The 16,144-nt window shown below is 35.4% G+C and overlaps 1 protein-coding gene, 1 long non-coding RNA gene and 1 pseudogene across 3 annotated transcripts in view; 1 reads left to right on the top strand and 2 right to left on the bottom strand.

The window, feature by feature from the left end:
• The window catches only part of LOC107680981 (B-cell CLL/lymphoma 7 protein family member A), a 4,503-nt gene extending 3,192 nt beyond the window's left edge, over positions 1-1,311 (top strand). For both annotated transcript variants that reach the window (XM_016477100.1, XM_016477091.1), the window contains exon 6: positions 48-1,311. In XM_016477100.1, coding sequence (XP_016332586.1) covers positions 48-113 — 66 coding nt within the window. In that variant the 3' untranslated portion in view covers positions 114-1,311. The remainder of the gene's footprint in view (positions 1-47) is intronic.
• A 308-nt stretch (positions 1,312-1,619) lies between these two features.
• On the bottom strand, positions 1,620-3,887 carry LOC107680973 (DNA oxidative demethylase ALKBH2-like; annotated as a pseudogene).
• A 9,816-nt stretch (positions 3,888-13,703) lies between these two features.
• LOC107680968 (uncharacterized) lies at positions 13,704-14,711 on the bottom strand. The gene is made up of 3 exons (XR_001633213.1): positions 14,630-14,711; positions 14,116-14,272; positions 13,704-13,926 (listed from the first exon to the last, which is right to left on the bottom strand). It is a non-coding gene; the product is annotated as an uncharacterized LOC107680968 (long non-coding RNA).
• Between the last annotated feature and the right edge of the window lie 1,433 nt (positions 14,712-16,144).

Raw genomic sequence — 16,144 nt, 5'->3', positions numbered from 1 at the left:
CAGCTGTGTTTTCTGCTTTATAACTGATTCAGTGGTTTCTTTTGAAGGATTTGGAAGATGGTGCTCCCCCAAGCAAAAAAGGGAAAACCGATTCTTCCTCTGAAGAAAGTTAACCATCTTCTCCCAGCTGTCAGGCATTTGCGATTCCCATCTCTTATCCTGAAACACATCACAACATAGGTTTTCTTCAGTTCTACACTCTTCCCTACTACCATCTATTCACTTTAATCCAGAAAACCCACCTCTTGCAGTCATTTTTAGTGTGGAGGGCATGTCGGGATCATCATTGTATGAGTAAGAGTAATGAATCAAGCTGTGAGATATTGTACTGATCCTAAAACAGTTCATGCTGCCCTACAATTACTACGTGCTATTTCTTTTGCTAAGATCAGTATTGTCAATTGAAACGGCACTGGAACTGCCATAGTTTTTCCACATTGGCATTGATATCAACTGCCATTTGCGATTTAAAAAAAATTGTATCACTCACCTTTTCTTGTTCACTCAGGAAGGTCAACAGTTTTTTAAATCACGCTGAAAGTAACTGATTTCTGCTGCTGTAGTTTAGTGAGATTTCACCATAAGTAGCTAAGTATAAAAAAATGCAAATGGTACTAGTCACAAGTTATCCAACTTCTCCTGTGTAGACCATAGCTTGTAGCATAGGCCCTGCTTGGTTGAGTACATTTGTGTTACTGCAAAAAGGAATTTATTTATTTTTTTTGTCGTCTGTCTACACAGTTCTCCAAGTGCCCACATTTTGGTTCTATGTCTCGCTTTCATTTTTTATTTTATTTTTTCAAAGTCAAGTAACCCACAACTGTTCATTTTCACTAATGTTCAAGTTAAACTGTGGTGTTCAAACCAAGCTTTGAAATGCTGGTTGCCATTTCAACAGCACTACAACCTTCCAACGTACACAAGGGATACAATAATAGCATCACTTTGATACATGAAATTCACAAATTACTGTTTCTTTCAGCAGCAACTGTACTGACCGCATGTGTCGTCGTCCAAGGAAAAACGTGACATTGATTAGATTGTAACACAGGCAGGTTATGGGTAGACAGCTGTGTGAATACCTCATACTCAGTCCAGCAGTGCTGGAATGTAAACACTAAGTATGACTTTCTCGAAATTACTGTTACGTATGCTTGAAAAATAAAATGTATATATTTATACGATTACGTTTTTGCTACCCTTATGTTTTTGCCACAGTATTTCACCAAACTATTGCCTTCTGTAGTTAAATCTTTGAAACCTTTAGCAAAATGTATTCATTGGGATCATATTGTTTTTTTTTCTTTCCCAGTCTATAATAGAAATTGTCTTGTACAGAAGTATGGTTGTGTCTAACCTATTTATTCCACATGTAGTTTATTGGTTTTCTAAAAAACAAACAAACAAAAAAACAAATAAAAGAAAATATTTCCTTTGAATGCTCTTGAAAGTGCATTTTGTTGCCAAATATCAAACCTGAATTTGCTCTGAATAGCAAAGATGAGCTTGAAGCTTGATTTTCTGAGATCACAGTACACATTTTACTAGACACGAGTTTAATGACAAATAAATCATAAAACATGAAGACTAAATCATAACATGAAGATGTGAAAAGAAAGTGAAACTGATACTGTAGTGTGCAAGAGTTGTCTGAGTGTGCTAAAACCCAACATGGATTCACTGCAGATGTGATAATGTGAGATATGCTCACTAGCTCTTCACACAGCTTTCACACATGTTGTGAAAGAAAAACTAACATGACCCACAGCAGTACCTGGTAAGATGCTAAAAGAACAATCACTCTATTTTAAAGCCAGTTTTCTGTCTGTTTTTCACTATGCGTCTGAAAGTGAGGTTGATGCGTGGCATTTTGACCTTTTTTTCTGACTGGAAGACTGTGATACCAGTATGTGTTTGTGGGATAGTTCATGAGCAGTAGACTCCCGTGAGCCAGCTCCAGCTTCACAGGCTCAATCTGACGTTTGCTAGAACCAGTCCGTGCATCCTTATGACGGAAAATGAAGTCACGGGCAGCCCCTAGAGATACAGAGGCAATAGGGCAGGCAGGATCGAGTTCCCGTTCATCATCCCGATGCTCTCCAATGTGATCATGACCATCATTATATCTGATGGTGAAAACACAAACCAAAAACACACTTTCCTCACTTTGAAAGAACATGATTTCTTTCAAAAGAAACAGGACAGTGATGTCTACATGTCAACAGCAGACAGTTTAATTACCTGTTTATCAAAACAAAGTTGAACGTATGGCCTGTTGCCCTGGTAACAGCATCTCGAATGCGTTCTAAAGTGGAAGTCCATGGTTTTGCCATGAGATGGACTCCAGAGAAAGAGTACATCAGTCCTTCGTCGCCGTATGTTGCTTGCTTCCTTGGAACACCGTATGACCTTCCATACACTTGTAGTTTAGCTTTGTCACCTTTGTCACCGAGAAAATGGAATGGAAACACAAAACATTTCAATCACCATCCAAACAACAGGATACAGTGATATATTAATATGGCTCACAGCAAATTATACAAGTATAATAATGAAGTTGGATTGTTCAACAAGATAATACATTATGTATGTTTCCTGTAGCTGTAAAACCAATATACATATTCTAAAGTTTGGTGTCAGTAAGTTTTATTTTTTTTAAATACATTTATACTTTTGCTCAGCAAGGACACATTAATTGATTAATTGAACATAGACTTGTAGTGTTACAAAGTATTTATATTTCAAATAAATGCTTTATGAAATAATCCTAAAAAAAAAACATCATTTGCACAAAAATATTAGCAGCACAACTGTTTTCATCTTTGATAATAATAAATGATTCTTGATCACCAAATCGTCAAATCAGAATGGATTATGAAGGATCATGTGACACTGAAGTGTCACCCTGTCAAAACACAGGAATAAGTAACATTTTAAAATATATTAAAATAGACTACGATTCTTTTAAATTGTAATAATTCACAATATTACTGTTTTATTGTAGTTTGATCAAATAAAAGCAACCTTGGTGACCATAAGAATTTTTTTTCAAGAACATTAGAAAATCTTACTGATCCCAATCTCCCGAACAGCAGTGTACATGATACAAAGGTGCCTTCAATACCTGTAAAATACTCCACCTCCTCTTCTAGCTGGTTAAAAAGGTGATCAGCCTCCTCTTTGTCAAACAGCAAACTGTAGTCACAGTACAATCCCTCTGCCTCAATCTTCTTCCAGGGGATGGGGCTGAGAAAACTCCTCTTCCACCTCACATTCCTCTTTGTATTTCTTGAACGGTTCCTCTGTTTTACATTCATCTGCCTCAACAGCAGATCTTTTTCTGTGCCGAGTTACAAACTTATCCATCTATTATACACCTGTAAAACAAAACAAAAAACTCAACTTTTCAGACTGCCTGGTTCTATTTTCTAAACCACTTTTAAATTACAATTAACAGTTTATATTAACTAATTAACCTTAACCAGGTACGGTACCCACATCTACATATCATGCACATTTTTACAGCGAAATATAGCTGACAGCAAACCATGAGTAGTGCACTATGGTCACCAATGTTTTGGTGGGTGTTAGTAACACGTGAAAAGCGGCAGCACAGCCCGGATCTTCGTTTATGCACGTGCATTATCTTACTGAAACTTTGGGAAAACATTCAGTATGGTCTCTTACCTCAGTTGCGTTTATGGTGTGATAAATCACCCACGCTACATAGCTTAACGTTCAAATTCTGTCTCAATTTAGTTTTATTTCTAGCATTCGCGCGGGTGGCACACCTCCGGAAATGTTCGTCACGTCACTACCGATGTCACGTGATATACAGTACTTTACTTTTCGATGGTTACATGTACAAACGCTACTGGTCTAACGGTGAGTAATTAGGAAAACCATGTAAACAAACATCATGCTGCCTGCCAGGGTAAATACTGAGCCCAAACAGGCACGTATTAAGATTACACGGACGTTTTAAGTTTAAGATTGCATTTTAACGTATTCAGGGTAAGAATAAGAATAGCTACAGTAAATTAAGGAGGTAAATTATTCGTTAATTATTAAACGTAACAGTTATCAAATTGTGATAACTATTCAGAACTGTGGACACCCATCACTACTAAACAGAGTTTGCAAAGAGGAACATTTCAAAAGTGCAACATTTTATTCACTGTTGTGAAGTAGACAGTAATTTTTGACAAAAAATGTTAGTCAAATATAGGCTACTGGAGGACTACAAAGACTTGGTCACCCTAAAGGTTTTGTCATTCTAAATGGTCACAGATCATTCCATTATAACAGATTATTTTCAGTTCATGTGTGTTACCTGAATAAGGCTGAAATGGTTAAATTTATTTATTTCATTAATCCACCTAAGTTAGTACTGTGCAAAAAGAAAAAAAAAGACAATGAATGAAAAACAGAGAATGAGGAATAAAGAACTTTAGTCATGTCTTCTTAGCAGACTACTCCACATTTTCATAATCATTGTCCGTGCAGTTTCCATACGTCTCGTCTGCTTGTGCTGCACTGTTCATATAAATTGCAACCTTATTTTCAGGCCTATTGATGTAAACTGAAGAAAACTGTCCTGAAAAAAATAAAATAAAATACTGATATAATAATAATAATAATTAAAGTAATTCAGGTTTTATTTATTACTTATTTATTTATATATTTAAATTATATACTCACTTTTTCCTTTGGAGACATTTTTTCTGAACTCATGATCATTCTCTGTAGCAGAAAGGGAATAACTACAATGTCTAAATGTTTTACTTATAGCATTTTTAGACATTAATTTGGTCTGTACATCAAATATTAGTATTACAACCTACTATTTGTGTAAAACAAGAAATACTCATTAAACCTACCATAGATTGTTTGATCTTTGTTGGCATCTCGAACTGTCATCACAATGAAAGAAAGAAAATGTTTGAAACAGGATCTTTTCAAACTTGAAACAGACTTGATTCATGAGACTGTGTGTTCTTGAAAATGGTCACATGCATCACAGCTGTGCGGCGATTGCTGTGAATATAAATAAAGTGCTTACCCTGCTGGCTGTTTGCATAATATGGTTGATCTAATGTTTCTGAAAAAAATAAAAGAGAGTAAGTTACTTTACTGAGTATGCAAATCTTGCATATTTATAATTTATTCATTATTGATTTGATATACTTACTATTTCGTTTATGAACAATGCAACACACCGTGACCACAAGAAGAAAAATAATAATAGTTGCCCCTCCTGCTACGAAGGGCCAGAAAGACATCACTGTGTCTTATGAGCTTTCTGATTCACCTTGTATAAATTCTTCTGCCTTTCAGCCAGAACAATTATAACGTGTAAAAAGAAAAACAGACAGTATGTCTAATTTTAAGTGGAGATATGGTGCAATTTTATAATTAAATAGTATAAGTATTTAAAAAGTTTTAAGTGTCAGGACACAATAAAATATACAAAACTACAGTATATGTCTTTGAAAATGTGGACATTTTAATGTTTTTACTCACGTGTGAATTCCAGTGTCCTGATGCTATAGTTAAAGTCTTCAACAGTTCACAGTTGTACAGGCCCATATGCCACTGCTACACATTATAGAGGAGGATAGAGCAGTTTATAGTCATATAATTTGGAGAAGGTCTTCTTCTGTTATCCTAAATCTTTACTTCACCTTTTAGACTGTTCTCTAAAAATAGACACAGCTGCACTGGTGTGACATCTCTGCTGTGCCGTCTGGTCTGAAAAGAGCCATTTCAAAGAATCAAGAGAGCATCTCTTTGCTCAAACCTGAGAAACCACAACAGTAAGCAAATGATATTCACAAGTTTCCGTCTGCACTTCACAGGTCGATCAAATGTTGCACCGTGGTGATGTTTGCTGAGCTTCCTGCAGTTTTACAAATGTTATAAGCAAACTTTAAATAATGATATGCTGCTCAGACTGGGAATATAATGTCTTTTTATAGAATTTTATATTTAATTAGAAAATCCTCAAAATGATTGTTAACGGAAACCACAACACACTGTTACATTCTGCTTGCTTGCAGCATGAAAGTTAGAGTTAACTCAAAATGTCTGATTAAAACCATATGCATAACCAAAAATAAACCTTACTATTTAGAGATGAAACATGCAGAGTAAAAATACCCACAGTTCAACACAGAAAGAAAGAATGGATAATTTGTTTTTAGACAAACATCAGGAGCATATGCTGTAAGCCTTGAAACAGTTCACTCTGCTTTGTGTAGGGGAAAGAGGCTGTTGGACAAGTGTCTTCTGCCGTCATTTCCTGCTAGCTCTACCTACTTGGCCAGTGTCCAGAAGACAGTTACTGTGCTCAGGTGTGTGTTTGTATTAACTTTACGATCTTTGCTATCACAAAAAAACCCACTAATTTATATTAAGGTGGCTTTTTGAATTAAACTTCAAGATGTTCAGTTTTTTACTAGACTGAAAGAAATAAGATATTGTTAATATCATGTACTTCTTACTCGGCTATTTTGCTTTAATCATTTACTATCTTTAGGAATAAATCTTTTTAAATCAAGTCAAGACACCTTTATGCACCCTCTATTTATATAGCGCTTTATTCAATACAGATTGTGTCAAAACAGCTTTACAGTGTTAAACAGGAAAATAATGTTTCAATAATGCAAACAAAAAAAAACCCAGTTCTGCTGTAAAGCAGCTCTAAAAAGAGGACAATAGTAAACAGTCAATTTTTCAGTTATAGTCAGTTCATCGTTGTTCAGTGATGTCAGCGTCCAGCTTGGTTCCGTTCTCATCCAATAGTTTCTGTGCCATTAAAACACAGAATTCACCTCTGTGGTGGAATTCACTCAGTAAATCTGCTCTTTATTAACAATAAATGTTTAGATTTTTAATATGACAAGTTATTAATGACAATGTTAAATCATGTAAGTTAATATAAGTTAAAGGACCACAGTTCTGATGGAGATGATTAAAGAGCTACGGAGGTACATATTTGTCTGTCTTTAGCTGTGATTGGTGGAATTTCAAAAAAGGTCTCACTGCCCTCCAGTGGCATCACAGATGAAGATACTAAAGTGAGCCCAAATGGAGACATTTCTTATTTCTCCACGAGCAGTAACATCATCCCTCCACCAGAAATAATCTTCTGAACAGTGTATGTTTTGAATATGTTTGGCTTTGATTTTTACATTTGTATATGTAAAACCCGGACACAAAGTCTGATCCATCACAATCATTCTCAGTTCTCTTGATGTAATGTATAATGAATTCCACATATTTATTGATGTTCCACATTATTGCAGTTGTGAATTTTAACTATAGATTGGATTGCTGAGTGACACTCCTATAGAAAAAAACAAAAGAAAAACAAAGCTTTAATAAAACGTATTTTATCTTCTATTTTAACTCCCCCTTCTTCTGACTGTTAAATAAATAGCCTAATGAAAATCACTAAATAACATTAATCAGTTTGATAGATGATACATTTCCCACTATATAAGTACAAACTAATATGTTTTCATCAAAGTTAGTTTCCAAGTTATCAACAAACATCTACATATTTTTCATAGTGAAATTACACAAGAAGGACATGTGACAATACTGCTGATATGATTTCATCTATAGTCACAAATGTAAGATCATACTTACTGTTTTCATTAGTGAATGTTGCTCTGTTAGTGAACTTTGTTTGGGAGGTGTTCTCTGCAAAGATTTAATAGAAACATACTTGACTGTAGTCTTTGACAAAGTTTAGTGTACAAGTAAAGTCAAATTGTAGAGCTTTCAAACAAAAACAGTTATAATGAGCTGAAAGCCTACCATAGACAGGCTCACAGATGTTATTTTCGTGACCTGTAACACCATAGTTAAATGATTCAGAAACAGAGCATTTATGTGCTTGTTTGTTGAAAGCAGCATAGAAAACCAAGTTAATAATACGTCATGCCATAAATCTTTATATCGGTTACATTTCTGTCCAGCTGTACAGATTAACTGTGCCAATAATTATGTATGTATATTTACAAATGATTTACATCAATATCTAGTGTTAAAGATAATTAACTTTTAAAGAAGAGCTGATTACATGAAACGTAAAGATAAACAGAATTCTAATTCTGAAATGGTACTTACGTCTGAAGAATTTACATGCAACAACAAGAAGCACAAGTAGCACTACTAGCAGTGCTGCTCCTCCTGCTGCTCCAGTTGGGATCAGCCAAGTCAGAGAATCCACTGAAACAACAGCTGGTTCTGAAGAATGTTCATTCATGTTAGACAATGACAGTCAGATTTTAAGGCACATTTCAAGCAGTAGATGCACATTAAGACTTTAACCAGCAATATTCTCATTTATATTCATATTACATTTAATCATTAAGCAGACACTTATCCAAAGCGACTTGATGAGGAAAACAGAAGCAATGAAACCAACAAAAAAGCAATAATATATAACTGCTGTGACAAGTCCCGGATAGTCTAATGCAGTACACAAGGTTTATTTATTTATTATAATAAATAAAATAATAAAAAGTATATAGAATAGACAGAGGTGGATAGTAATGAAGTACATTTACTTGATTACTTTACTTAAGTACACTTTTTGAGTATCTGTACTGAGTATTATTTTTTTGGGGAAACGTATGACTTTAACTTCACTACATTTGAAAGACGAATATTGTACTTTTCACTCCACTACTATAAGTAATCACTCTTGTAGAGTTACATGAAGTGATTTCCCAGCATTTTTGAACACGGGCCAGTTGCAAATGTGATATTTATTTACAAGAATTCAATACTAAGAAGTTAATATTGTGATATATATTAGACACCATATTGTCTGATTTAGCAAAATTGTGTAAATGAAAATATTACCTAAAGCCACAGAACAACTGTTGTGCATCTCCTAACAAAACACAGTAGGAGTTTGACTTGAAACTGCACTGCAAAGGCCGTTCTGTGTATGACATCAAAGTGCCGTGAGAGCGATGATGTCAAATAAATCTCGCAGTTTTGCGTTTTAGTTAAAGTAGTGTTGCTGTTGTAAAGTCACGCAGCTACAGGTGTGTCGCTGGGTTTTAAAGCAGGTTCGCAATTTCACTATCCACTTGGTTTAAATGTGGATGAATGGCTAAGTGTGCACACACTGCCAGAGCTGCTTTTGTTGGGGTGGGTAGGGGTGTTAAATAAAAAAAAATGGCCAACTCACTTGTTTCATTTCTATAGGTTTTTAACATTCTAAAAGCTCTTTATACTCCAAAGATACTACAAGCTAGTCAGTGTATTCAGTAGGTGTAATGTATTGTAAGTTGCTTCAGAGGCATAAGGTATTGCAAGGATTACATACAACAATAATAAAACAGTGCATTGACATTAAAAAGAAAATTTACTTTTGATACTTAAGTACTTTTAAAAGCAAGTACTTCTGTATTTTTAATTAAGTAAAAATCTGTCTTTACAACTTTCACTTGTAATGAAGTAAAATTTGACAAGCAGTATCTGTACTTTCACTCAAGTAATGGAGTTGTGTACTTTGCCCACCTCTGAGAATAGAAATACAATAGAGAGAGCTAGTGTTAGAGGGTCAAGTTATTATAATTATTTTTATAATAAATAAGAAACAAGTAAATAGAAAAAGATTAGAAAAGGTATAGAGAATGCTAGTGTTAGAGGGTCATTTTTTAATAAAAAGAAAACAAACTGATAGAATAGAAATAGAATAGAAAGTGTTAGTATTATAGAGGGTCAAGTTTTTTATAATAAATAAAAGAAAACAAGTAGATAGAATAGAAGTAGAATAGAGAGTGCAAGTGTTAGAGGGACAAGGTTTTTAATAAATAAAAAAAGTAGATAGAATAGAAATTGAATAGAGAGTGTTTGTGTTAGAGGGTCAAGTTTTTATTTCAAATAAATAAAAAGAAAACAAGTAGATAGAATAGAAATCAAATAGAGAATGTTACACTCTAAAAAATGCTGGGTTAAATACAACCCAGTGCTGGGTAAAATAGGGACAAACCCAGCAATTGGGCTGTTTTGACCCAGTGGTTGGGTTACTACCCAGAAGGTTGGGTTAAACATTTAACCCAACCGCTGGATCAAAACAGCCCAAATGCTGGGGTTGTCCCTATTTTACCCAGCACTGGGTTGTGTTTAACCCAGCATTTTTTAGAGTGTAGTGTTTGAGGGTCAAGTTTTTTCAAATAAGTAAAAAGAAAACAAGTAGATAGAATATAAATCGAATATAGAGTGGAAGTGTTAGTGTCAAGTGTAGATGGAAGAGATTGGGCAGATTATTCCACCAGCAGGGAACAGGTAAGGTATAAAAGTCAGTGAAAGTGATTTTTTGCCTCTTTGGGTTGGCAAATGCACCATTCACTTACAGAATGCAAGCTTCATTTACCATTGTGTAGTTCAATCCTCTTATAGGCTAGGAGACAGCCAGTCTCTCTGAACAGTGTGCAGTGGTAGACACCTAAATCAGACTGCTGCACATTACGGATCTGGATGGAGAAGTCCAGCAGTTCAGATGCTAGTAATTTTGGGAATGTCTTAATCCGTCCACGTCGGTTATTCCAGAATTTAGCTTCACCATCCAGACTGATCTCCACAATTTCTCTGTTTGTTGAATTGAGGTGAGTCCACACCACGCAAGTTTCATTTGTCTGGTTTGAATTCAAGTCTGATTCAAAGAAACAGGGCAGCAGGACTTCAGACTGAAGCTCAGTAGGTAAACTGACATTGGTGATTTGATCTCCCCGACATACATTCAAACCTGTAAAAACCACAACATCTTATACCACCAGCATCTTGTCTAATGTCATTTGTGCCTACTGTGTGGGTTTGCAAAAAAATAAGAAATCAGGAAGGGGGCCAACACTTTTTCACACCACTGTATATATATATAATTTCACTGAACAATTTAAAGCTTAAGCTATTGAGTCATTGCTTAGAATCCAGATCAGATGACCGATTACTAAAAACTTGAACTAACGAAAAACAAAACTATGTTATTTTGCCATGTGATAAATAGGATAAATTTCTATGTTCATAGATCAAACTTTAATATTGATATTTTTAGTAATTATATGTGCTTCCTTGGCACATATCCTTTTTTTTTTTAACCAAAATAATGTTTGTATCTTACCATGTATAAATTGAACATCAAAAATAAGCAGTCCTAAAATCCAGGAGATAAAGTAACTGTTCACACACGGCATGTTTCAGAAGAGCAGTTGTAGTTTGTGTTGTCGACTTTGCCTATACCACCACTATGGTCCCCCCCACCCCCTCTCTCTTTCTCGAAACCATTCTTGTGTTTTTTGCTGCTTACAGGCTGTGAATGGTACTTCAGCAAAGTTTACAAACAATAACAAAAGTATATAGTTTTATGGAGACCTACTTCAACTGATGGCAGTTTATTGGTTTATAATATTTTGAAAAAGCACTTCTGTGATCCTGATTCACATCGTAGAAGTATTAATAACTAGTGACAAGCATAATATTTACACTTTTGGGTCGAGTAACTGTAAGAGTCACTTCATAAAGCTCCCTGTGTGTTCGATGCTGCAGTTCACAACCTCAATAGTAAATGCCTCTAGTATCAGACTATTAGACAATCTAGAAAAACAAACAAAACTGCAATTGTATTGAAAGTTTTATATGTGCGTTTATTAATCAGAATGAATGTAGAAGGTATTGTTGGCTCATTTGTGATAAATTACTTTCTGAGTACCTGAGGTATTTAACCAACTAGTCAGGCGCTTAACGGGATGTGGTTTTGAGGTAAGGCTTTTATAGATAGTCTAAAATATCTGGGAGGTTCAAATCGCTCAACACTATTAGTAACTCAAATGTGCTGTTTCAGCATTTACCTCACTAATAAAATAAATTACTGTCTCAAATGTGGTTTTAATTTTTAGTTGATGAAATGGTTGAAAGTAGCATTGCAGCAAATTAAACTGCAGAATTGAGTGCAGTGTACTGCTGGTTACAGCTCATGCACTTTTACCCCAACATCTTCCTGTGACAGAAAAAACGTAAACGTCATAATCCATGATGTCACATGTTTCTTGGTAACATTTGATGTAGATTCATCTGTAACGTTCTGTGTGTAAACAGTGTGTCAAACTGTTCAAAGAGTCATCTAAGAAAGGGTAACCTGAAATTTCTGAAATGGATTTTATTCCCCTAATACGGATTTCATTTTTGGATAAACTGTGCCTTTTAGGTGCGTCTTGCAAAGGTGTATTTGCATGTACGTTTCAGATATCTATAAAGTAATTTTGACTAGTAAGAATGTTAATTTTTAGATTGAAATTCCTTAAAGATTAAAAATTGTCTTTGATCTTTCAAGCTGTTTAATGCCACTCAGTGGGTGTTGCATGCATCAGTCAAAAAGAAGTTAAAGGAAGCAGCTCCGGGTGGATGACGTATGGAGGTCGGCTTTGCGCATGCGCCGCTCAGAAGTGACGAATGCGGAAGCGCAGTGGAGCGATCAAAACAAAACAATGGTCACTAATTAGAAGTACAAAATGAGGATTTGTAAAGAAGAATGTAGGAGGATTTCGATATAAGCCAAGAGGAGACTGGTTTTCCTTTGCTAAAGTAAGGAAACTTTGCTTCCTTTGCTCCTGTTAACAAACGTTGGTTTTCACGAGACTCATTGGCACATGCGCAACGCTGAACTGATACGTCATCCGCCCGGAGCTGCTTCCGTGTACAACTGTTGGCGCAAGCTACATTAAAGTGATTATTACGTTTTGAATATGGATATTTTTCTTACAAAAACGCATCGATTCGCTACAGGAGGCCTTTGTTCACCCCCCGGAGCCGTGTGAGACACTTATTTATCTTCTTTTGGACTGATGCATGCAACACCCGCTGAGTGGCATTAAACAGCTTGAAAGATCAAAGACAATTTTTAATATAACTCCGACTGGATTCGTCTGAAAGAAGAAAGTCATATACACCTAGGATGACTTGAGGGTGAGTAATTTATGGGCTAATTTTCATTTTTGGGAGAACTAACCCTTTAAGTTTTGCCTAATCAAAAATCCAATTCAAGATTTTAATTTGACTAATATATTATCTATTTTGGATATATTTAATAATGATGAATTTGGTGATGAATTTTGTTTCTAAGGGTGTTGCTAGGCAGGGTGTTCTGGGTGGTTGCTAGGTAGTTTAATTGTCCATTTTAGAAAAACTGTAAGTCTGCACTGTAAAGAAATTACCTGTAAATTCTACAGTAAAATACTGGCAGCATGGTTGCCAGCCTGTTACTGTCATTTTTACAGTAGCATTGCTGTAATTTAATTTACAGCATTTTCCTGTATTTCCTGATTACAGTATTTTTTACAACTGCTGTAATTTTTACAGTAAACTACTTTAATGTGTGTATGCTATAATATTAATGAATAATAATGACTGGCAGCTACATTTTAAATGTAAACTATTCATTAACTGCATAAGCTTTAAACAATATTTAAGTGCATAAAGTGTTGTATAATGCATAACTTAATTCACCCTATTATTTCATAAAACAAATTAATTTGACACTTCTTAATCTTGAAAAACAGGTCCAAATTTATTTAATATATAACTTTAAAATTTGCATGAAAGAAATGTAATGAGTGTATTTAGTATTATTTTGAATTACAAAATAAATTGGACATGAAATTAAATATTTTAAATGACTTGAAACATATATTACCCTGCATTACTTTAAAACCTCAAGTTAACCAACATGTTCATAATAAAACGGTTCTATAAACCACAAAGATACTGATGCATTTTCACCACTTCATGAACAGTCCAATATGGGCAAACATCAGGGCCCCAAGTGAGTCCAACAAAACTTCTGATCAAAAAAAAGGAGAACAGTTCAGCTCCAGATGTGGCTCCATCCCAGGATGCAAAGAGTTGCTAGAAATATTAAAAAGAACAAAGAGGACAATATATTAGATATATTACAAAACATAATGATACAGTCAGATACTGATATAGGGATAACTTACAGTCAGAGACATATAGAGGGATGACAAGTACAGTCAGATAAAGATAGAGAATAATAAAAGGAAAAAGCGATCTTGGTGTTTGTGTGTGTGCACTTACATTTCAGAAATTCCACTGAAAATCCTTCACTTTGCAAAGAAGAGTGGCGACATGTGGGTTCACTTCAACCTGTTTCTTCATTACCCCTGTTGTTTTGGATGGCACTTTTCCTTTCAACTTCTTTGTTCCTCTCTTTGGATTAATGCCTACAAAGTGCCTAAAGGGTCAGGAAACAGACAATATGTAATTCACATTGGTTTTAGCTTTTGAGGCATGTAATCAGGTTTTTGAAATTTGACCATATTTTAGATAAGTGTTTCTTAACTCCAGTCCTGTGGACCCACCTCCCAGAAAATGTTTGATGTCCCACTAATTAAAACACCTGATTTAACTCATTAGCTTGCAAGTGTTAAACAGGGAGACATCTAAATCATTCGCCCTAAAAAATTCTATCTCTTCTCGAGTTGAGAAACGTTGTGTTAAAGGCCTCAACATATATAAAACATATCTACTGATATAAAATATTTACATATACAAAATGGAGGAACTTAAATTGTTAGAAATCAACCATTACCTTTGAATGAAGTCCAAAGTTCCGGCTGTCTCCTCCTGGTACTCCAGATTGAATATGTAACGTGCTGCGAACAGAGAGGCAAGGCCAGACAGGAAGCTGGGCTGGATTAACTCATTCTTTTAAACCAATGTTAACAAGATGCATTACAAACAATAAGCAAATTAGCAAGTTAGCAAAGGTCCTTAAATACACATTTAGCTGGTTACGTTAACCGCTTTAACAGCACCGTTCAGAATTTATACAACACACACATCCTCCGTGAGCGGGCTGACCGCGGTGCTTTAGCGACGCGTTTTCATTTCGGCGCCAGTGTTAACAGATGACTGCCTGTGCAAATCTGATTTACACCATAAAATATTCACGACAAAGTGTGCTGATCAACATGAAGTTCAAGTGAATCACAGCTGTTGTCATTGAAGCATGTAATTCTTAACGTAGGAACCCAGAGATTTTCTGCCCATAGCCGCTGTAATGCCGGGGAATGTGTGAAATACCGCGCAAGTCTCCTTCGCGGCCCGCGGACGAAGGATGCGTGAATCCGGGGTTACCAATATGAACCGCAAACATAGATACCTTCATATACTACTACAGTTACCAAACATGAAAAATAAAAAACTGAAATAAGTCACTTACCACAGTTGTGAATCACTCCTCTTGCCGCTCCCGAATCTCGACCATTGAAGATCCCATGCCTCTGTATATTTGAAATTTACAGCAATATACTGTACATTTGTGTCAAACATCATGCGACCCCAGAATGCATTGCAGTTTACAGCAATATTCTGTATTATTAGAAAAACAGCCCACTGCTGTAAAATATTGCTGTAATTTTTACAGCAATTCGTTATAGTGTGGTCAGTTAGAAAAGATATAGAATACCGAGTCAGAACAGTCTGAATGTCTGACCTGAGTTTGGTGGTTATGACTAGTCAAAAAAACATTGTAGAAATCTTCAATGACTAGACAAAATTATGCTGTAGATATCTTAATGCCAATTACAATGAGTCAAAAATTGCAGAAAACATCTGGATTTCGTATTTTCATTAGACAAACTAAATTATGACTAGTAGAGCAAGGTGTAAATGCTAAAGCAGCTTGCCATACCCCTGTGGGATTTAAATAGTAAATGGAGGGCAATATAGTGTAACTCTTCTTTGAGGTGTTACTAATGACCCTGCTCAAAATCACAACATAAAGAGGACGAGGACCCTCAACAAAACTGATTTCAATAATGATAATGAATTTATTTAAAGTCAAACAAAACAAGTCTAGAGAAAACAACACAAGAACAAATCAATAAATGGTTGGAAATGGGATTTTCAAAAGAGCTGTGGAGATGTGGAAACAAGATGGGAACAAAAACCCCTAGATCCTTCTCTTCAAGCAAAGAAACAAAAATGCAAGTGAGACAAAATCCAAGAGGGGTGCCACAGGTGCTGCCCATTCTCAGCAGTCCCGCCTACCAAAGAGTCATACTGTGGAATTCTCACAACACACACACACACACACACACAC

The sequence above is a fragment of the Sinocyclocheilus anshuiensis genome, unplaced genomic scaffold, assembly GCF_001515605.1.
Source record: "Sinocyclocheilus anshuiensis isolate Anshui unplaced genomic scaffold, SAMN03320099.WGS_v1.1 scaffold697, whole genome shotgun sequence".
In the NCBI taxonomy this organism is placed as follows: Eukaryota; Metazoa; Chordata; class Actinopteri; order Cypriniformes; family Cyprinidae; genus Sinocyclocheilus; species Sinocyclocheilus anshuiensis.
Note: the sequence above shows the minus strand (reverse complement) of the source record. Positions and strands in the feature narration are given on the sequence as shown.